The 22,174-nt window shown below is 47.5% G+C and overlaps 1 protein-coding gene across 4 annotated transcripts in view; it reads left to right on the forward strand.

Moving 5' to 3' along the window:
* Positions 1–22,174, forward strand: part of ARHGEF7 (Rho guanine nucleotide exchange factor 7) — a 126,007-nt gene that overhangs the window by 20,473 nt on the left and 83,360 nt on the right. For all 4 annotated transcript variants that reach the window (XR_009536726.1, XM_060128989.1, XM_060128986.1 and 1 more), the window contains exon 2: positions 7,570–7,656. Coding sequence is in view for 3 of the 4 variants with exons in the window: in XM_060128989.1 (XP_059984972.1) it covers positions 7,570–7,656 (87 nt within the window). In the remaining variant the exon portion in view is untranslated. The remainder of the gene's footprint in view (positions 1–7,569; positions 7,657–22,174) is intronic.

Consider the following 22,174-nt stretch of genomic DNA (forward strand, 5'->3'; position numbering starts at 1 on the left):
TATGGACAAGTGTGGTCCCTGATCAGGAGACAGCTGCACTCTAGTTAGAATAAAGCCATGGCTACCAGGTCATTACATTCAGTGCTAATTATTAGGTGGTGAATTTAGGATTTTAAGCATAGTGTTGCATATTGGCATGGTGTGGTGGAGATCTGCCTCACGAGGACCCCAACACACTGACAGCTGGGCTCTCCAAAGAGGAATGTTTTCTAATGGGGAGGCACCTTGACCTGTGAGAGCATTAGAATGGAGTGTTCTTTTTAAAAATGTATTTATTTAATAATAATTTCATGTGGTACAAAATTCAAAGGGTACCAAAAGGTACAGAGTGCAAAGCAAGTTTCCCTTCTCCCCCTCTGTCCTCCAAGCCCCGGGTCCTCTCCCTGGAGGCAGCCCCTGTTATCCGGCATGTGCTTCCAGAGACAGGGCATGCATCTCTTTTATTATTTTTAAGATTTATTTTATTATATTTTATTTTTGGGTGCGTTGGGTCTTTGTTGCTGCACGCGGGCTTTCTCTAGTTGCGGCGAGCGGGGGCTACTCTTCGTTGTGGTGTGCGGGCTTCTCATTGTGGTGGCTTCTCCTGTTACAGAGCATGGGCTCTAGGCATGCGGGCTTCAGTAGTTGTGGCGCACGGGCTTAGTTGCTCCGCGGCATGTGGGATATTCCCGGACCAGAAATCGAACCCGTGTCCCCTGCATTGGCAGGCGGATTCTTAACCACTGCACTGCCAGGGAAGTCCCAGGCCATGCATTCCTGAACACCCAGGCACATCTTCTTCTTGCTTTTTTCTTTAAACGCTAAGGCAGCATGTCCTGCATACTGTTCCCCATGTTCCTTGTCCCACACCTACTGTAACCAGGAGGTTGTGACATATCAGTATATAAAGCTGACTCTTTTTAAATGCTGTGTGGTAGGCTGGTGGTCTGTTCTGTGGCAGGACTGTAATTGACCTAATCCTTTCCCTAAATTGTTTCTCATCTTTTGCTGTGACACTGTTTTCTATTTTTAACCGTACCACCAGGAAGCTCACTGGGTTAGGGTCCCAGCAGGAAACAGACGGCATGCTAAACAGAAATGGTTGAAGAGAGTTTAACAAAGAGACTATTTACAAAATGAGGGCAGGGATAAGGACATGGAGGCACCCTGGGAAGTCACCAGTTCAGGCCACCACTTCTGGGAACTAGGCTCCTGAGCAGCTGAGTGTTTCCCAGCTGTTACAAGCTGCAGTGGTTTTCTGTACTCTCCATCTTAAGTGTTGCAGTAACACTGAACCTATGTTAATTCTTTGCTTGCTAGAACTGCCTATTCTTCTTCCTCAAGCAGTTTTGGAAACTAAAACTCTAAACTCCTTCAGACGTGGAGAGAAGGCAGCTCCTCTAGTTGGCACTTTATTTGGACTGAGGGTAGAGCTGGCTGTCCCCAGCGTGGAGTGGGTGGTAGAAAGGAGTTGAGAAGGTGGGAGCTGGGCAGCTGCGGAGGTCTCTGAAGTCTGGCCTTAACATTGCCTTGTCATTTAGTTTGTAGCAAATTCTCAGAGTGTCAGACACACCCCTTGCCAAATATTGAGTACAAAAGCCGTATTTCAAAGGAAAATCACAATGGTTTGGGGGCTGTCTATGCCTCTGCCTGATTAGAGGTTTTGGCGGGAAAGCCTGGAGTTTATTATCGTGGCAAGTTTGGGAGAGGATTTCTGGAAAGCACATGGGGCAGCTGTTGGTCATCTGAGGCCAGAGCTCCTCTCTGAACACATCTGGAGATGCACTGAGCGGAGCCCGCCTTCACTTTCTGAAGGCTCTGGTGACTGTAAATAAAGCTGCTGTAAACATTCTTGAACACGGCTTTTTGTGGCCATATGTTTTCATCCCTCTTGGGTAAACACCTAGGGGAGGAATTGCTGGGGCTTAGGTATGTTTAACTTTGCAAGGAACTGCTGGTTTCCCAAGCGCACCACCTGACACTCCCACCGGTCACGCGTGGGAGCTCCAGTTGCTTCCCATCCTTGCCAACGCTTGATACTGTCAGCCTTTTCCATCTCACTGCTCTGGTGGGTGGGCAGTGTTATCTGTGCTTTTAATTTGCATTTCCCTGATGACTAATGATGCTCAACACTTTTTCATGTGCTCACTTACCATTCATACAGCTTCTTCAGCAAAATATGGTGGGAGGGGGAGCTTTTAAATATCTCCTTTTGTATCATCATCGCTCCAATGCATTTTTTTCCATTGCAGCTTCACCCATGATCTCAGTTGCCCTGATTATTCACCACCCTTGAAAACATGATGGACTTTTCAAGTGTCACACCCTTGATAATGCAGTCCCATCTGCCTCTTCACCCTTTCGTCCCCAACTCGGTTGTCACTGTTTGGGGTGGCTAAGCCTCTGGCCTGCCCTGTCTGTGCCTCCAGGGTCCTGAGCATACACCTGTGTGGCTGCACTTGCCACACTGTGAGCAGTTCTTCCTCACCGAGGGCAGGGGCTGTGCCCCCCTCTTCTTTGCAGTCACAGTGCTCATCACATGACCTGGCAGGAGTCTAGGTCCAATATTGTCAGACCAATTTATTATGCATCTGATCCTCCCAACAGCCCTGTTGACAAACGCTGAACGTGTCAGCCTTAAACTGGAGATAGAGGTGTAGACATAGAGGGGTCAAGTGGCTTGTTTGCGGTCAGTATGTGTGTTACAGTTAGGAACTACTTACTATAAAGTTTTGACTCTTTTACATTACAGTTCTCCAAACAGGTATGTTGCTTTAGGTAAAGTTCAGGATAGTTTTAAGGGAATCCATTTCCATTTCTAGGTCCTCAGCTTGCATCCATGCTCAACTAAAACCAAGGAGCCAGAGCAGCTGTCTCTGAGCAAGGAGAGCATCACACTGGTCCGACTGTCCCACCTCCCCTTTCACAATGGCCTTCTCCCACTTCACCCTTTGTTGTCTTCCCGAGGTGCACGCTGCCAGGTGGAAGGCCTCCCAGCTGTCACAAAGGGTGCCGGTGCTGGGAGGGGAGTGACTCTGATGACTGCATGTTGCAGCTCAGGGTTGTACTTCTTAGCTTTCACAGAAATTGAAGGAGACCCCAATCAAGCTGTTGGCTAACGATTTTAAGTTTTTATTTATGACAGATTATATCTGGACTTTGGCTATGTAACTCAGAAGGCTTCAAAGAGGCATCCTAATAAAACTCCTTTCCATTTCCATGTGCTTATTTTTATGAACAAGGTTTCTCAGTTTTTGCATTAAAAAAACCCCAAGATAGGAACAGAATTGGCGCTGGTCCGTATCTCTTTCCAGCAGTAAGTGATGATTATCCATGGGTTAATGAACTAATTAAAAAAAAACCCTATACATCTCATGAAGATATATATTTCCAAATAAAATTTGCAGTTTATATTTAATAATTTTTATCAAGAACTGTAACATATGTTTCCATCATTTGTGAACTCACAATAGCTGTATTGACTCAATTCAGAAGAGAAATCATAACAATTAGATCCTTATGGATCAATAATTTTAAACGTAGAGTTGATTTCATTATTTGTGGTAGTTACATTCTACAAGGGCACCATGACCACTGAATTAGCAACTACTGAACCACTGTTCATGGAGAAATACAGGGTTAGTTTCCTTTGAACCTCTGGTCACAACATCTGGTCAACCAATCAATACATAATCTTGTTTTTAGGTGTATTTCTGTTTAAAGATAGCTTATTTAACATATATATATATTTACAAATAATTACATGCAGTATATCTTTATAATAAAACACCATCTCAATTACAGCATTATGTAATGTAGTCTACCATAGTGTGACTGTTCTAATTTAGCTCTTCCATTCAGTCACATACACAGTACACATGTTCACCGCTCACATACACACACAAATACACACTGTATATTGGATACTACAGCATAATGCAAGAAAGAAAGCCCCCCCCCAAAAAAAAAGCATTAACCAAAGATCAAACATTTAAAATTTATGGAAACCACCTTACTGTTGATGGAGCCATGGGACACGTGATAGGGCAGTGCACGGTGGGGTTAAACCTGGTGACCTCGGCTTGCTGTACGGGAACGGAGGGAGAGTCAGGAAGGAAGATGTCAGGGAGGGTGGCCTGTGAGATCTGGCAGCTCTGCCTCAGGAGTCTGGCTTTCCCAGTTTGGTGACAGTGTCAGCAACTTGCCCTCCCAATCTGGCTTGAAAAACTGCTTCAGCCTCACCCGCTTGGCTTTTTGCCTCAAATCTTTAAGCGTTTCGGCATAAGGGATGAACGCGGTGGAGGTGAGGCGCTTAAACGTGAGGCTGCGTTCGGGCACAGGGTCACACTTTTCCATGTCATTGAAAATTTTTTCCAAGGCAGAATTCCATTCTGCTATTTTGGCTGCTGTGAGAGGGACGATTCTTGGAGTCTCAGGCTGACTATCACCATCCTCATCATCACTAACTCCATTGCCTTGTTTTGCCATCTCGTCCAGGTCTTTGTTGGTGGGTTCTACTGCCACTTCTGCCAAAATTTCCTCCACATCGCCTTCCTTCATGTCACTGAAACCTTCTCCACTTATCTGTTGTGCAATATGCATTATGTTTTTGACACTGCTCGTTATATTTTCTGTAACACCTTCAAAACCTTCAAAATTTTTCACACAGTCTGGCCAAACATTTCCCCAACAATTGTTGATAGTAGCCTGCTTGACGCTGTCCCAGGCTGTGCTGATGTAATCAATAACATTGCGTATGGTGACTGACTTCCAGTAGTCCATCATGGTGGTCTCCTCATTGGCGTTGAGAGCCTCAAAAGCCTTGCTATAAAGCTCCCTGGTGTAGTGTGCCTTGAAAGCTTTTATCACGCCCTGATTGAGGGGTTGGATAAGAGATGCTGTGTTTGGGGGCATGAAGAGAACTTCTATGTTGGGGTGGGCATTTTCGAGTTCTTCACGGCAATGAACTGGGGCGTTATCCAAAATTAATAAAACCCTGAAAGCAAGGTTTTTGCCATGGAGATAACGTTCAGCTTCTGGGATGAAGCAGTTGTGGAACCAATCCCAGAATATTCTGGACGCCATCCATGCTTTTTTGTTCCATCTCCAGTGGACTGGCATACAGTTCAAGTTTTTCCCTCTAAGTGATTGTGGGTTTTGTGCTCTGTGTACCATGAGGGGTTTGCACTTAAAGTCACCCTTGGCGTTTGCACATAATAGCAAGGTTGCACAGTCTTTGAATGATTTAAAGCCAGGAGTTTTGGAGGCCATTTGCATTACATAGGTTCGTTTGCCAACATTCTTGTAAAATAAGCCAGTTTCATCAGCGTTGAAAACCTGCTCTTCCATATAACCCTTTTCATGTATAATGCTTAGCAGGTATTTTTTAAATTCTTCTGCAGCCTCCTGATCTGTAGAACCCACCTTGCCTGAAAGTTTAACATTTTTCATGTGGTATCGCCTTTTGAATCTTGCAAGCCAACCTGCACTAGCTGAGAAGGGTTTAACATTTTCTTGACCCTGGGTAACATGACCGTAAATTTCTTTGGCTTTCAGCCTCACAACAACGCTGTCCACTACACTCTTTTTATTGCTTGTCATCTCATGAATCCACAAATTTAGTTGCTTTTCCATCTTTTCCATAGCTCCATCACGCACTACAGAGGTTACTTTAGCACTTTCCGGAGCGGCTTCACGTACAGATCTGCGAATATCCTCTTCCTTTTTCTGGATGTACCGTATTGTTGACTCATTAACATTGAATTCTCGGCCAACAGCACTATAACTCAGGCCTGAGTGAAGCTTATCTAACACACGTATTTTCTCTGTAAGGCACATTACAACCTTCTTGCGCTTAGGAATGCCAGACAGTGCTTTAGCACTACGTTTGGGGGCCATTTAAAACAGTGAAATCACCAAGAAAAAGCAAAAAACAAAAAAAAGTGAAAAATGTGGCACCAGTAGAGTGAAAAGGACATTTGCTTACATTATGAGCTACAAGAAGATGGCAGAGCATGGCCTTGTTCAAATTCAGCTGGGAACGTGTGCATAAGGCAATTCAAATATTTTGCTGCTTTGCACACGTCTGTAAATGAGAAAGTGCCGCAAATACAGATTTTGGGGTTACACATAAATATTATCGAGTAGGCAAATTTGCAAATATAGAATCCGTGAATGAGGATTGATTGTATTTGTATGCAAAAAGTGTGAGGGAGGAGTAAAATGGACTAGAAGGCAGCTTTGGTTTTGCTGTTCCACTCTCTCTCAAGTTCCACCGAAAAAAACAAATCTGTTCAGTATTTGGAGGGAAATATGCTGGCACTCCTAAGAATTTTTAAACTGTAGAGAAAAAAAAGTGTCATTTCCTCCTTCTTGGCACTGCTCAACACCCTGGTTTTCTTTTGTAGTTTTAGAAGACCTGACCACTTTGAAATGAAACTGCAGTATTCCTGAGAGAGGCCTAAATGAATGTCGTGATTTCCCCCTAGAGGACAGAAGGACAAAATGTCTTGAACGTCCCCAAATGCTAGAATTCTGTACGATACTTTAGTGTAAACAGTCTTCACATGCTGTTCAGAACAACAACAAAAAGCTCTTCTGAGATCTCAGGCTTCTCCCTTGATGGTTCTGTGTAACCGATGCCGTTCCTGGTTTCCTTTGTTTCTTGCCCTGGGAAGCTGTCAGTGACTGGTTACACGTGTGGCCGTGGCCTTTACAGCTCTGCCTCGGACCAAGCACCAGACAGTCTGCAGGAGCCCTCGCTGCTCTTCACCTGTGATGGAGGCTGCATTCGCCACAATCTCTCCCCAGCTGACTTTTCGCTGACGAGGGACCAGCTATTTTGGCTAATCATTGATGAAGCACACGGTCTATATGTAGTAAAAGAAAACACTGCACTCTAATCCCAGCCGGCATAATTTACGTCGCTAATTGTTTTAAGTCATCGTATTAGAATTCCAGCTCCACTCTCCCCGAGCCGGGGGCAGGGAAGAACTGAGAAAACAACAGGTTCTCAACAGTCCCTTCGTGGTTGCTTCAAGCGGAGGAGGCCAAGCTTTCCCGGGTCCCTCCGGGCGGGGCGGGCTGCGCCCCCTAGGCCGCGTCGGAAGGCGAGCGCCGGGTGCGGGGATGGGGAATCCGCGCGTGAGCCGGGCCACGTGGGCCGCGTCCGAGGGCGAGCTCCAAGTGCGGGGAGGAGAAGTACGCGCGTGGGCCGGCCCAGGTAGGCCGCGTCGGAAGGCCAGCGCCAGCTGCCGAGAGAAGAGACCGCGCCCTCACGGCGGGGGACCGGAAGAGGTTGCGGGCGGGGCCTGCCGGGGCGCGGTCTGAAGACGTCACTTCCGGCGCCGCTCCACTTCCTGGTGAGGGAAGGGGCTGAGATTGGTGCATCCCGGAGGAAGGAAAAAGGGTGAGGAGAGGCGGCGGCCGAGCGGGCGGGCGCCGGGGGCGGCCGGGCTAGCTCCGGGCCGCCGGGGCAGCCCGCCCTGGTCGCTCGCGCGGCCGGCACGCCCGCCGGGGCCGCGTCGCGTTCCCCTCAGGGCGCGTTTGCGGCCTGCCCGCGGCGCTCAGCGCCTGTTCTCTGTGTTGCAGGTCTACCCGGAGCCCCGGAGCGAGGGCGAGTGCCTGAGCAACATCCGCGAGTTCCTGCGAGGCTGCGGGGCGTCCCTGCGCCTGGAGGTGAGTGGCGGAGCCGGCGGGGCGCTGGGGCGCGAGGCGGGCGGGCGTGGTAACGGCCCGCAGCGGCGGCGCCCGGGGCTCGGCTCGCGGGTTCCGCAGGGGCGACTGCGGGCTCAGGGCAGGGAGGAGCCCCACATTTTGCCCGCTGCGATGGGGACAGGTGGTTACAGTAGCTCGTGGTGCAGGTGACAACACGTTTTCGACAGCCGTTTGTTGGGCAGGGGCGCTTTCTGACTCCTTGGTACTTGCCTTAGCTTTAACTCTGCCCTAGGGATTCTCGGGGGACGCGCATCCAGGTCTGGGTCAGCCGTCAGAACCCTAAGCAGGTGATCAGGCGGAGCCGGGAGAAAGAAAATGGACCCCCAGTCCTCCAAGTGTCACTCCCTTTAGGTGGTTCTTACTCTGACAGTTGATGTTTAGGTTAGGGACATGTTAATCTATGTCTTGGGGCGTGGGTGTCATTTCCATGTTGCTTAGAATTTTGTCACTGTGCTAAATACAGTCTTTCAGTAGCAGCTCTCTGGAAATTTCTTTCTTTTTTTTTTGCGGTACGCGCGGGCCTCTCACTGTCGTGGCCTCTCCCGTTGCGGAGCACAGGCTCCGGACGCGCAGGCTCAGCGGCCATGGCTCACGGGCCCAGCCACTCCGCGGCCTGTGGGATCTTCCCGGACCGGGGCACGAACCCGTGTCCCCTGGCATCGGCAGGTGGACTCTCAACCACTGCGCCACCAGGGAAGCCCTGGAAATTTCTTTTTCATCTTATGTTACCACGTGTGGTTTTTCTTAATCCTGGGATAGGACTTTAGATCAGAAATGTAGCAGCTTTTTTATTTGGAAATTACAGACTAATGTGGTTATAGTCAGTTGGGGGTTTAAATCTTGCCTTTTCTACCTGCGGCTTTACCACTCTCTGCCTTTGTTTCCTTATCTGAGTACTGAGATGAATTATACCAGGCTTCTAGGTAACAGTATATGAAAGCATCTGCAACAGAACCATTGTATCCTAAAAGAACCGTCTCTTAGGTTTCTTGGGAAATAAATGTAGAAGTCATCAGATCTGTGAGGAAGGCTATATGGAACGCTTATCTCTTGGTTGAAGTTTGATAAGAGTAAATTACTGTCTTTATGAATATGATTGGAAACACTAAGTTGGTAGCATTTGATGTCTGTGAGGAAATCATGTACAGATAAGTGAAAATGCTCAGAGGAGAGTCCAAAGTGGAGATGGTGGCTGTTTAGGCGTGGGAGAGACATTGTTTCAGAAAGGTCTTTTCCTCTGCTGGATGGGCTTTGTCGTTTTATCATTGAGTTTCCCTGTTAGGCTGTGATAATAAATGCTTGTAGCAGTTTTTGCTTTTTTTGACCTTTGTTGAGGAATTTTATTATCCCCTTCAAACTATTGAGTTTAGTTTCTCATTAGACTAAATTTGAAACTCACTTTGCAAGAAGGTATTGTTTTAAAGAATGTTGAACGTAAAAAAAACCAAAACACCTCATCCTTAGTTTTCCAAAGGTTGCTGTTGAAATTTTATATAGCTACTATTTTTGTTAAATTGAGTTTATTTAAGATGTTCTAGAAGAGACTTTGTTCACTAACACATCCTAAGTATCTAGAGCAGTGCTTGGCGTATAGTAGGCCTTCAGTTAATACTTGTGATTGCCTGATGACCTGGCAGTTGTAGTTGGTAGGAAAGGTTTCCTTTTATATAAAGAAGTCAAGTATGACTTATTTTGTGGTATTTAAATATCTCTTCCAGTAAATTTACAACAGAGGCAAGTTTAGTTAACATTCTTTCAAACTCAGTTATAAGTTAAACTTTAAAACTTTCAATTACAGAAGAGGTAACAATTTAAAAAAGCACATCAGAAGGCTCATACATTTGTTAGTCACTCTGTACGGTATGGACTCAACTTGGGCTTCCAGACTTGTAATCTGTGATGTGAAGGGACAGGCTTGTTCACTGAAAGACAGCCTCACACATGGAACGCAGTGTGGCGGGTGGCTTCCCAGTGTTTTTAAAGAAAAATACATGGAAAGGGAGTGAGGAGGGAAGGACTTGGCTCTTTTGAAACACTTTGTAGCTCTACACACTTCATTTTCACAAAATGCTGGAAGACAAGAGACTGACAGGAAAGCTTTTGAAATTACAAGCATGAAACTCAAGATTGATAGCTTGAATTGTAGATTAGCTTTTGTTCTATATAAGTGTCAAGGTAGGTTTTTCCAGGGGTTAGTTTAGACTGCATTGTGTTTGTAACAGACTGCCTGTCTTTGGTATATGTATTTTCTTGTCTACCACCATTATAAACTGTCTTAAGGGGCAGGGGACACGGGTTCAAGCCCTGGTCTGGGAAGACCCCACATGCCACGGAGCAGCTAAGCCTGTGCGCCACAACTACTGAGCCTGTGCTCTAGAGTCTGTGCTCCGCAACAAGAGAAGCCACGGCAATGAGAAACCCATGCACTGGAAGAGTAGCCCCCACTTGCCGCAACTAGAGAAAGCCCGCGCACAGCAACAAAGACCCAATGCAGCCGAAAATAAATAAATAAATTTATTAAAAAAAAACTGTCTTCAGATTTCTTAAAGGAAGAGAGGAACTGAACGTCATAATTACTTTATCAGTTATTTTAACACATACACACCTTAACTCGCTGTGGAAAATCAAGTATTATTCCCCTAATGAGTTCTGATTATGAAAGGAGTTTTAATTTTAAAGGAGTATTGTACGATTTGCATTTATTGTTAAACTTTGAGAAGCAATTTAAGTTTTAAGTTGGAAAACATTTTTAAATTTGGAAAATTTAAAAAAACTTAAAAATTGGAAAACTGTGTTTAGGAAAACAGCACATATATCTTGGATGATCTTTTCATCTTTCATATAATGTTTGCTTCCTAGCAAGCATCTTGTTTGACTTTTTTGTTTCCTTAAATAGTATGGAATTTGATAAGAATTTAGGTTTTTTCTCATGTTCCTAATGGTGTAATAAGGATGTAAGATGACCCTGTTTAGAACTATTATGTCTTTTTTTTTTTTTAACTATTATGTCTTGATAAATAAAGTTGGAACTTTTCTAGAAAGTTAAGTTTACTGATACAAGGAGCCAGGCACCGTGATTGTCTCCAGCTTGGGAATATTGTGTTTGGAAACCCTCGTTTGCCTAGCACGTGTAGCAAGGACAGAACTTGTCCTGGACATGCAGGCAACGTCGTGTGTGAGAGAGAAGGTTGCTCATGCTGACCAGGTCCTGTCTTTGTGTAGTTTTCCAGAGTTTCCATCTGACCCCTGATATCAGTTCTCAATAGCACGCTGTTTTTGGTTATTTGTAACACTTTCTAAAGGACTTCCACGTGTTGTCTTAGTTTGCTCCTTCGTCTTTTGAGTTACTACAGTCCTTGTTTTACAGGAAGGAGACACAGCCTGACTCGTCAGTTCTCACTATTAACTGCCTGAACGTTAGCCACAGGGCTGCTGTTGGGCTTTTTAAGCAATACTGATGTGTGGACCCATCTCCAGAGGTTCAGCAGGTCCTGGGGAGTGGGGGTGGATGTGAGAGTCTCCATGCTGGCAGTAAGCAGAAAGGCCAGCCGGGGCTGTGCAACCCGCTGAGGGCACTGGGGGTCCGGAGCTGGGGCACGGAGCTGGTGTTTGGCCCTGAGTGAGGGGCTTTTCCACTGCTGCAGGCAGCCCTGCTTCTTGGACCCTTCCTGGAGAAGCAGGTGGTGTCCGGTTTGGGATGCAGCATTACTCACTTTATACTAATCTGTGTGGTTAGGTAAATCGTCAGCAGTTGCAAACTAATGTACGTCTGTAATGACCACAGGTAAGCCGGAACAGGCAGATCTATGTAAGGGAAATAATGCCGTAGTCGTTTATTAGTGCTTAAAACTGTGAAAGAAAACTGTTCCCTTGACCGTGAGACTGTCGAGGAGGAAACGCTCTGACTTTCGCTCTATGAGACTGTTTTGGTGGCGCTTTGGTGTTTGTTTTGCAGGGTGAATGGTGGACTTGTTCACATCACAGATGTGAGTCTTTGCTGGCTTGGATGCTGTCTTATTTTTTACCTGTTTTTAACAACGTGATATCTGTTCGCTGAGTTATTACTTTCTTAGGCCTCTCCACCTGTATCACCATCAGTGGCAGTTGGCCACTTCACAGAGTAACTTTTCACCGAAAACCCAGTTTGTCTCACTTCCCGGGAATTGTGCACATGGTGCTGAGCAGCTGCGAGCAGGTCGTGCTGGGGCGGGCGCTGAACAGTCAGCTGGGCGTGCTCTCCCACTGCGATTTGGGCCTTCAGTAAAAGCGCCCTGTGTACTTGCAGGGCCTTGCTCACCTCCTGGTGGTTGCCCATGAATATCAGCTTTCTGCTTCGCAGGGCCGGTAAGCACATTGGCCTGAAGCCCGCTGGGTTTCTGTCCCACTCTGCCTCTTGCCAGCTCTACCACCTGGATAAGGGGCATCACCACGATGCAGGCCCTTCGTATTTGTTGTAGGATTAAGTGAATTAGCATATAGCACTTAGAACAGTGCCTCACGTGTTTTTGGTGCTAAATAGACAGTGGCTGTTACTGTTATCGTTTTCTTGTAGTTTGAACGACGTTGGTATGTATTTTTGAAAAACTTTACCCCATAATCCATATTCAGTTATACAGACTTCAGGAAATGGAGAAATGTAAGAAGAAAATAATTATATAATGATGCCATCTAGAGATAACCAATATGAAAATTAGTGTATATTTTTCAGTCTTTCCCCTGCTTTGCACATACGTAAATATGCTTTTAAAATATCCATGACATCATAGTATAAATGTTTTATAATGTGCTTTAACTTAACGTAGTGGCTGTTCTCTTGTGTTCAATATCTGTCGAGTTATCTTTAATGGCTTCTCCGTAGTTCGTGGTGCTAATCCCCACTTTTGGATGTAGAGGTTGTTTCTGAGTTTTCATTGTGGTAGACAGTGATCTGTGTGATGGCCATTTCTGTACAGAATCCTGCATCTTTGATTATCTCTGAAGGAGAAATTCCCTGGTAGGGCAGTGCATAGGTCAAAGGTAGGGGCTTTTAAACATTTAAAGCACTATTGCCCAATTGTCTCCAGAGACATTTTTATCCTTCTGCCTTGCCCGTAGCAGTGTGTGAGAGCACGCCTTTGCAGTCAGTCCTGTGACTGCCTATATCAGTTGCTTCTCTTGCCCTCGGGAAAATGGAAGCCCCTTGGGGTAAACATTTTGGCTTTTCTTTCTTCTATCGTCTGCAGTGCCCGCATTTCTGCGTAAATGGTAAACAAAAGCACATATGACGCAGTCAAGGTTTCCTCCATTGGACTCACAAAGGAGGATGTGAAAGGAAAGCTGCTAGCCTAGGAAATCAAAGTTGAAAACTGTAGACGTTGGCAGAGCTCCTTCCAGCTTTCTGACAAGTAACCTCTGGCTGTTTCGGGGTCGATCTATAAAGGGGGAACTCTGGCTGGAAGCACGGCTTGAGACTGTGTGCAGAGGTGCCGATTTCCCTCTGTGTGAGTGATGAAGTTTTCATTTTCTGTCTTTAAAGTCGGGAGAGAAGGGAAAGGTATTAGGCGGGCTCTCCAGTGTTGTAATCAGCTAGGCTGATGGGCTGATGAGTTAGGGAAAGAACTTATCTTTCTAAAACGTTCGTCTTCTTTGTGTATTTCCGACAGACAGATTCTTTTGTTAAACTTCTTTGTCCTCGTGCTCAATTCTCTTCTAGATTTTTAACAAGGTTATGATTGAGATTTTCTCCAAAAGAATATTTAAAAATACTATTGGAATAACTAAGCCATGCTCATGTGAAAACTTGAAACTTGTTGATGTAGGCTTCAGGATTAATTGAAACAAAGACAAAGGTATATAGTCCTTTCCCTGGGAATGAGATGCCCCACCCAGGTGTTACCTTCGACCTAGATTCAGGTAAAGTTGTTTGCTACAACTTTGTACTGAAGGTGTGTTTGAGGTCACACAGCAGTCTGTCATCTTAGCTGGTCACCTGTGCTCCTGACTCCATGGTGAGCTGGAAGTGGTAGGTAATGATGTAGTATTTATTGACCGACTCAATTCTTGAAGTCAGTTTATTCATGTTTTTGCCAGAACTTGCCGTTTAAAGAAGTTGAGACACAGTAAGTAATTAAAAAGTCATTTAGGAGATGAATAACTATTCTCTGAATATCTTGTAGGTACTTATAAGCAGAGAATGTCAAATTCTACTCTGATATTATGATTCTATTTAATTTTTCCTGGCAGACAGTGTCTGCGTTCACCCTCTGTGTTCCATTGTAGAGCCTGGCCAGCTGTCCTGTGGGCGAGTGGTTAGTCCCTTCTGCATCCAGGCTGCTTTCCACTGTGGAGAACTAGACTTCCCTTCAGGTCTTCGGGTGTCTCATTGTCTAGATCAGCACCATCCAATAGAAATATAATGTGAGCCACATTTGTTTTTTTAAAACTTCCTGGAAACTACATTAAAAAAAAGTGAAAAGAAACATGAAGTTATTTTTAATAATACATTGTCTTTAACCCAGTGTACCTATAATGTTCTTGTTTCAACGTGTAGTTAACATTAAAATATTATTGACGTTACTTTGTCTTTTCACATTAAGTCTTTAAAATCTGGTGTGTGTTTCTCACACTCACAGCACCTCTCACTCTGAATCAGCTACACTGGAAGCGCTCAGCAGCTCACAAGGCAGGCGGCCCCACGTTGGACTGCGCGAGTCTAGGTCACTGGAGAGGCTGGGGGTGGGCAGTCAGCTTGGAATTAAATGGGGTTAGCATTTGTCAGGTACAAAGTAGGTGCCTAGGCGTTTCATATGTGCTGTATCGTCTAATCCTCCCAGATGTCCTGCGGAGGAGGTGGTGCTTTCCCCATTTTGCAGCCGAGGAGGTGGAGACTTGAGGTGGTGAGGAGGTCTCGGGTCACAGCCCAGTGGGTGCGAACCAGCGTTTGCATTCTGCCGGGCACGCTGTGCCCGGGCTGGACTAGGTGAACTGAGGATTGCAGGGCAGTCCTCTTAGCCTGACTCCTAGCGGGGGTTCTCAGGGGAGCTTGGTTGGTGGCAGGGCTGGCCTCGTGGGCATGCCACCGAGTCGTCACGTGGAGCCCCGTGCTGGGTTTAATGCTCTGCTGTCCCCCTCTGACGAGCTCTGCAGTTTCAGTTTGCGCTGGGCTTCCCCTGGTGGCGGTGCTCTTAGAGGAGCCCGAGAGGTGGCGAGAATGAGTGGCGGCCCCTGAGTGCCCACTGCATCCTGGGCTCTGCCCCGTAGACGCGGGTCAGCTCGCTCAGTCTTCAAGCAGCTCTCTCAGGTTGGATCGTTCTGCCCGCGCTGTGACTAGGAAACCAAGGCGCTGGCTTGGTTTAGGGTGCCTGCCTACGTCCGCAGCTAGTGAAGGTGGAGCCGCCCGCCGTCCCGCTCATCAGAGGCCTCCTGAACAATGACACCCCTTAAGAAGCTTCCCGAAGAGGTTCAGGAACAGAGCAAGGTGGAATTAAGGGTGAAATGGGAAAAGTGGAGGTGGCTCGGATATTTTAAGCTCCTGTCACTTGTCGTATCGATGAGGCTAAAGCCCCAGGCTGGTCCCAGGCAGGCTGGGTGAGCCCAGTGAGCTGTGTCCCTGACCCGGGCTGGAGGAGACGGAGGAGCGAGGCTGAGATGGGACGCGGCAGCTCGGCCCGCGTCCGTCCGCGCCGCGAGGGCACCTCCTCGTCTCGTGCACTGAGGTTCAGTGCAGCTTCCCAGGCAGCCGCCATTCCTCCCGCCTGTCAGTAGTAATGACAGGAAGCAGCACATGGACCTGGGGCTGCTTTTCCAAAGGGTCCTTTTGAGGACTGTTGACCACTGTTGGGTGGTGGAGGGTGGGAGGCAGGAGAACTGTGGAGTGAAAGCGGAGGACGGCTCTCTTGGAGGAATTGGAATCATGTCTCTTCACTTTGTGTCTGACTCTTCCGAGCCTCCAGGAAGGGGCTCGGCTACAGGCTGGGTGTTGGGCGGGGCACGTGTCCGCGTCCTGCAAAGCCAGGGTTGCGGTCTTCAGTGAAGCTGCCCCCCCCCCAGCCCGCTGGCCTGGGAACCTCGCGGGCACTGTGAGCACGCAGGCCCCGGCGCTGGCGCGCAGGGGCACTCAGGCCAGATGTGTGTTGAATGCCTGAGACCAAGGATGAGCAAGATGGACGGGACAGCAGTAAGGTTTAGTCCGTTAACGTTCACTTTATCCATGTGAACGATTGTGCCTCTACCCTTTTAGCTCATGTTGCAGGGTTCTGATGTGTCGTTCAGACGCTCTTCATGGGAATGGACTGTCCCTTGCAGGAAGGATGGTCTCAGCCGTGGCCAGCTGCCGAGGAGGTGCCGGCATACAGGACAGGTGCGTTCAGGACGCTCTGTAGGGCTTTGAAGGTAGACACCTGCTGGTCTCCGCTCTTGGGTCAGACCTCAGTTTGGATGTCCATGAATTGGGTTTGTATGAGGGCAGATCCCCAGAAGATGTCTGGAAACGTTCGGGGCAGATAAGGACCCATAGCCCCTTTGGGACTCAGTTTCTTCTTCTGTAAAATGCAACTTTGAAAAGTATAATCTGTAGACCTTGGAATGGGTCTGTGTGATCATCTGAGAGGCAGAAGATGAGACACCGCGACATCTTTACTTCAGTTTATTGTGTTGATAATGGTTAGCTTGTCGCTTTCGAGGGGCATTTATTAGTAAAATTCTAGTTGTTGCATCTTTCCACAGCTGCTCGTTTTGTCAGAGCTCCCTCTTGGAGCTCCTTCACGCAAGGTGCTAATTTAAGACGGAGGCTACCTGGCTAATGCCCAGCCTGTGCCAAAGATGGTGCTTTAAAATGAGGTCGTGCTTAGCTGAGCAGTAGCTGCAGCATCGAGGCATGCCAGCGGGTCTGTTAGCTTCACCTTGTGACCTGAATTGAGCCTGAAGGCAGCTTCGGATCCTGTGGAGTCGTGTGTCGGTTACTGAGTCATTTGGAAGAGTATCTGGAGCAGCTCTTGTGTATCCCAGGGAGTGATATCCGGCTGCCAGTGCGGTTCCGGTTCCGAGGCTAGGAGCCCACCACCCACTTCACTAAGCCGAGAGGGGAGAATTGATCCCGGAAGTGCTTTCTTTAGTACTGCAGGGTAGCAGATGCATCTCCTGACTTGTTTAAAACAAAAACAAAAAGCTTACATTTTTCTAAGATCGATAAGAGTACTTTCATTCCATTCACTATTGTTTCCATTGTTGCACTAAGTCTCCTATCAACTGGAATGAGAAAGGTGCCTCAGTTTCTGCCAAAGGGAGAACTGAGTTGAGAGTCTAGATCTCTTACAGAAGTTTTGGTTTCAGTGGGTTTATAGCTACTCTGCGGTAAAATTGATCTCAGTTCTTGCATCTTATTTGTGAGACAGCTGGTGTCGTGTGTTGGTTTTCTGTAGCTGCCTAACAAATGACCCCAAATGTAGTGGCAGAAACACTGCCATTTCCTGCCTCTCAGCTCTGCAGTGAGGCCGGCGGTCCGGTGAGCTCGGCTGGGCTCTGTGCTCGGGGTCTCACAGGCCCTGGACGGGGTGTCAGCTGGGTGGGCTCTTGGTGGGAGCCTCGGGGGGGACATTTGTTTCCACGTGCCGAGGTGGCACACAGGGCTGCGTTGTTGGTCCCCACCGTGTCCTCTGGCCGCACCGTGGAAGGCCGTGGGAGGGCCTGGAGCAGGGCGGGCAGCTGTGTGTTGGAGAAACCCACGTGCCGCTCTGCCGTGTGCCCTTGTCCCTCTACACGCTCTTTCTCCTGTTGCAAACTGGTCACGGCCCAGTGGCCTTTGGGAAGCGACTCAGGTAGAGCAGCTGCTGTTGGACGCTGCGTTCTGCCTGCACATGGGGAGAGTCCTGAGCTGGTGCGACCGCCTGTTTCTCTGGCCGTAGGAAATTCTAGTCACTTGGGGTCCTGCCTTTTGACCTCATTCCCCTCTTTTACTTCCTATTTCCCACCTTTTTTAAGTCTAGTAAAACAGACTTCTTTGAATATCTTTTAGCTGTCACTTTTCTATTGACATTTTCATTTTAAAACAAATCAAGAAAATCCCCATTGGTCTCTCAGGAAGGGGACCCCTTTTCCTGACAGGCATTTCCCCGTTGGTCTCGCAGGAAGGCGCAGCCCCTTCCCCCCGTTGCCCTAAAGCAGTTTGTGTCCCTGAGGAGTTCCCTTAAGTCCTGGGAACCAGCGAGTGGAGAGATTCCCAGTGAATAATTACAGAGCAAAACAAATCTCGAGGCCTTTCAGACCGTGTTTAGATGTGAAGATCTGCATTTTGTATGTTTTAAAAAATGAACTTCCTAGCCAGAATATGCATTTCTGACCTAATTTGTCCCAAATTTTGGACCCAATTTATTTGGTGTGTATTGGGTATTTTCCCTGGTAGTTTAGAGAAAGTGCCTGGTCCTTGAGCTGAGAAGGGAAGGGCCTCACTCCCTCCGACCGTTAGTACCTTCCACCATGCTCTGGGGTTAATGACGTGCATGCACGTGCTCTTCAGGAAGACTAATAGGTAGATCGTGGTGCCCGCTTGGGCTGTAGACTGTGGAGCTTTTAAGGTAGTGATTCCAGCATCCCCTTGGAGAGTATCTGATTTAATTAGTTCGTGTTTAAAGCTGACCTGGCAGGCCCTTTAAATGACGGTTTGGTGACATCAGGAGCGGTCTGGCCGGGAGAGGGAGCCGTGTGTTTTCCCCAGGCTTGCCGAAGGGCCAAGGGGCCTGGCCAGCTGAGGAGACGGAGAGGGAAGTCTGCTTTCCTCCGGACTTCTTGTGGCAGAATGACGCCAGCCTGGCTGTGCCGGGCATTTGAGGGAAGTTGGTGTGGCCGCGATTGAAGTGACGGGGGCCTGTCAGGTCGCTGGTTTGAGTCCTTGTTCCGTGAGACCTTTACAGGAAAACTGTGGATGGTGAGTGGAGTCTTCGCTGTCTACTTAAAAGTGAAGCCAGAGTGGCGAGGGGATGCGAGAGAGCCTCATAATCTGCCCCCCACCCCCCCTTTTTTTTTTTTTTTTTTTTTTTGCGGTACGCGGGCCTCTCACCGCTGCGGCCTCTCCCGTTGCGGAGCACAGGTCCGGACGCGCAGGCTCAGCAGCCATGGCTCACGGGCCCAGCCACTCCGCGGCATGTGGGATCCTCCCGGACCGGGGCACGAACCCGCGTCCCCTGCACCGGCAGGCGGACTCTCAGCCACTGCGCCACCCGGGAAGCCCTGCCCCCCTTTTCTTTATTTTGAGAGGTTTAAAACTAGCAGAAAGGCAGGAAGACTAGTGTAAGTGCCCTGTGCCTTCACTCCATCGTTGTGCAGACATCGCTGCGCTGACCGTTTAACCGTGTGCACGCATCGCGCCACTGGCCTGCCCGTGCTCTCAGCACGTGCATTTGTACAGCGGGGGCCTCCTCCCGTGCGGCCATGTCCTTCCTGCTGGCACAGCCGCGACACTGTACACTGTACACTGTTCCAGGGTGCTGTCTCGGACGCGGTCCCAGTGGTCTCCAGGCGACCTTTGTGGCTTTTCTTTAAACACAGGCACCAAACAGAGGTCTTGTGCTGCATTCAGTTTGTCGTGTCTCGTTGGTCTCTGTAGTTTCCAGAACGGTTCCTCCACCGTTATCCTTGATGACTTGCACGTTTTTGAAGAATCTGGGATTGTTATCATGTAGGCTGCCCCACAGTCTGGACAGGATCTGATTCAGGTCAAACGTTTTAGGCAGGAATTCTGCACAGGTGCTGTTCTGTGTTCCGGTGGGTCGTATCAGACCTACGATGTTGACGTGCTCTGTGCTGCCGGCGCTGAGTTCCATCACTTGGCTAAGGTGACGTCCACCAGGTCTCTCCGTTGTGAAGGTGCCCTTTCCCTTTGTACTAGCCATGCAGTCTGTGGGGCGGGGCCCCAGAGCCCTTTGCCCAGGGCTCCTTCCTCTCGGGGTTGCCCGATGGGGACTTGTGGCCCGAGGCTGCCTCTGGGACCTCAAGCTCTGGTCAGGAAGGGACATTTGAGGGAGGTGTTGGGATCTGAGCTAGAAAGTTGTGTATATTTTGGCATGTGGGAGAGGAGAAAATGTTACCTCTGCTTTCCAGAATCTGAAGACCGGTACTGTTTGTGAACTTAGCTATTCACTTCTGAGCTCCGCATACCTGTGTACAAACTTCCCATACTTTTGTAGATACTGTAGTTTTTACAAATGGAAGGTTTGTGGCAACCATCCGTGGAGCAAGTCTGTTGGTGCTGTTTTTCCGACAGCATTAGCTCACTTCACGCTCACTTCATATCTGTGTCGCATTTGGGTAGTTCTCAACGTATTTCATACTTTTCCATTATTATATTTGTTATGGTGATCTGTGATTAGTGATCTTTGTTACTATTGTAATTGTTTGGGGCTGTCACAAACCACACCCACATAAGACGGCAGAACTTAACAAATGTTGTGTGTGTTCTCACCACCCCACCAACCAGCCGTTCCCTCTCCTCCAGCCTCCCTGTCCCGAGGCACAACAATATTGAAATTAGGCCAGTTCATAACCCTACAGTGGCCTCTTGAGTGTTCAAGTGAAAGGAAGAGTTGCACGTCTCTCACTTTAATTCAAAAGCTAGACATGATTAAGCTTAGGAAGCTGTGTCAAAAGCTGAGATAGGCTAAAAGCTAGGCCTCTTGCACCAAACAGTTAGCCAAGTTGTAAAATGCAAAGGAAAAGTTCTTGAGGGAAATTAAAAGTGCTACTCCAGTGAACACACAAATAAGAAAGCAAAACAGCCTTATTGGTAATATGGAGAAAATTTTAGTGAGCCGGATAGAAGATGAAACCAGCCACAACGTTCCCTTATGCCAAAGCCTAATCTAGAGCAACTCCCTCTCTTTAATTCTATGAAGGCTGAGAGAGGTGAAGCTACGGAAGAAAAGTTTGAAGCTGGCAGAGGTTGTTGCTTCATGAGGTTGAAGGAGAGAAGCCATCACCCTAACATAAAAGTACAAGGTCAAGCAGCAAGTGCTGATATGGAAGCTGCAGCAAGTTATCCAGAAGATCTAGCTAAGATAATCAGTGAAGGCGGCTACACTACACAGCAGATTTTTAATGTAGATGAAACAGCCTTCTATTGGAACAAGAGGCTATCTAGGACTCTCATAGCTAGAGAGGAGAAGTCAGTACCTGGCTTCAAAGGTCAGACTGCCTCTTTCATTAGGGGCTAACGCAGCAGGTGACATTAAGTTGAAGCCAGTGCTCATTTACTATTCTGAAAATCCTAGGGCCCTTAAGAATTATGCTAAAGTACTCTGCCTGCGCTCTGTAAATGGGACAACAAAGCCTGAATGACAGTACGTTTGTGTATAACATGGTTTACTGAATATTTTAAGCCTACTCTTGAGACCTACTGCTCAGAAAGATTCCTTTCAAAATGTTACTGCTCATTGACAATGTACCTGGTCACCCAAGAGCTCTGATGGAGATATACAATGAGATTAATGTTGTTTCCATGTTGCTAACACTGTATCCTTTCTGCAGCCCATGGATCAAGGAGGAATTCCAACTTCTAAGTCTTATTATTTAAAGAGTGCATTTTGTAAGGCTACAGCTGCCACGGATGGTGATTCCTCTGATGGATCAGTGCAGAGTCAGTTGAAAACCTTCTGGAAAGGATTTACCGTTCCGGATGCCATTAAGAACATTTGTGATTCATAGGAAATGGTCAAAATACCAACATTAACAGAGTTTGGAAGAAGTTGATTCCAACCCTCATGGATGACTTCAAGGGGTTCAGGACCTCAGTAGAGGAAGGAACTGTAGATGTGGTGGAAACAGCAAGAGAACTAGAACTAGAAGTGGAGCCTGAAGGTGGGACTGAATTGCTGCCACCTTACAATAAAACATTAACGGACGAGGAGCTGCTTCTTATGGATGAGCAGAGGAAGTGGTTTCCTGAGATGGAATCTGCTCCTGGTGAAGAGGCTGTGAAGGTGGTTGAAATGACACCAAAGGATTTAGAATATGATGTAAACTTAGTTGATACAGCAGCGGCAGGGTGTGTGAGGACTGACTGCGATTTTGAAACAAGTTCCACTGTGAGTAAAATGGTATCAGACAGCACCGCATCCTGCAGAGAAATCGTGAAAGGAAGAGTCCGTCGACGTGGCAGACTTCATTGTTGTCTTATTTTAAGAAATTGCAGCAGCCGCCCCAGCCTTCAGCGACCACGAACCACCCTGAAAAGTCAGCAGCCATCAGTGTCGAGGCCAGACCCTCCACCAGCAAAAGATTATGACTAGCTGAAGGCTCAGATGATGGTTGGCATTTTTTAGCTATAAAGTATTTTAAAATTAAGACATGCACCTTTTTTTCTTAGACATAATGCTGTTGCACACTCAACAGACTGCAGTATAAACATAACTTATTTGCTCTGGGAAACCAAAAAATTCATGGGACTCTATTGTGATATTCGCTTTATCGCAGTGGTCTGGAACCGAACCTGCAATATCTCCAAGGTGTGCCT

Source organism: Lagenorhynchus albirostris, chromosome 18 (assembly GCF_949774975.1).
Source record: "Lagenorhynchus albirostris chromosome 18, mLagAlb1.1, whole genome shotgun sequence".
In the NCBI taxonomy this organism is placed as follows: Eukaryota; Metazoa; Chordata; class Mammalia; order Artiodactyla; family Delphinidae; genus Lagenorhynchus; species Lagenorhynchus albirostris.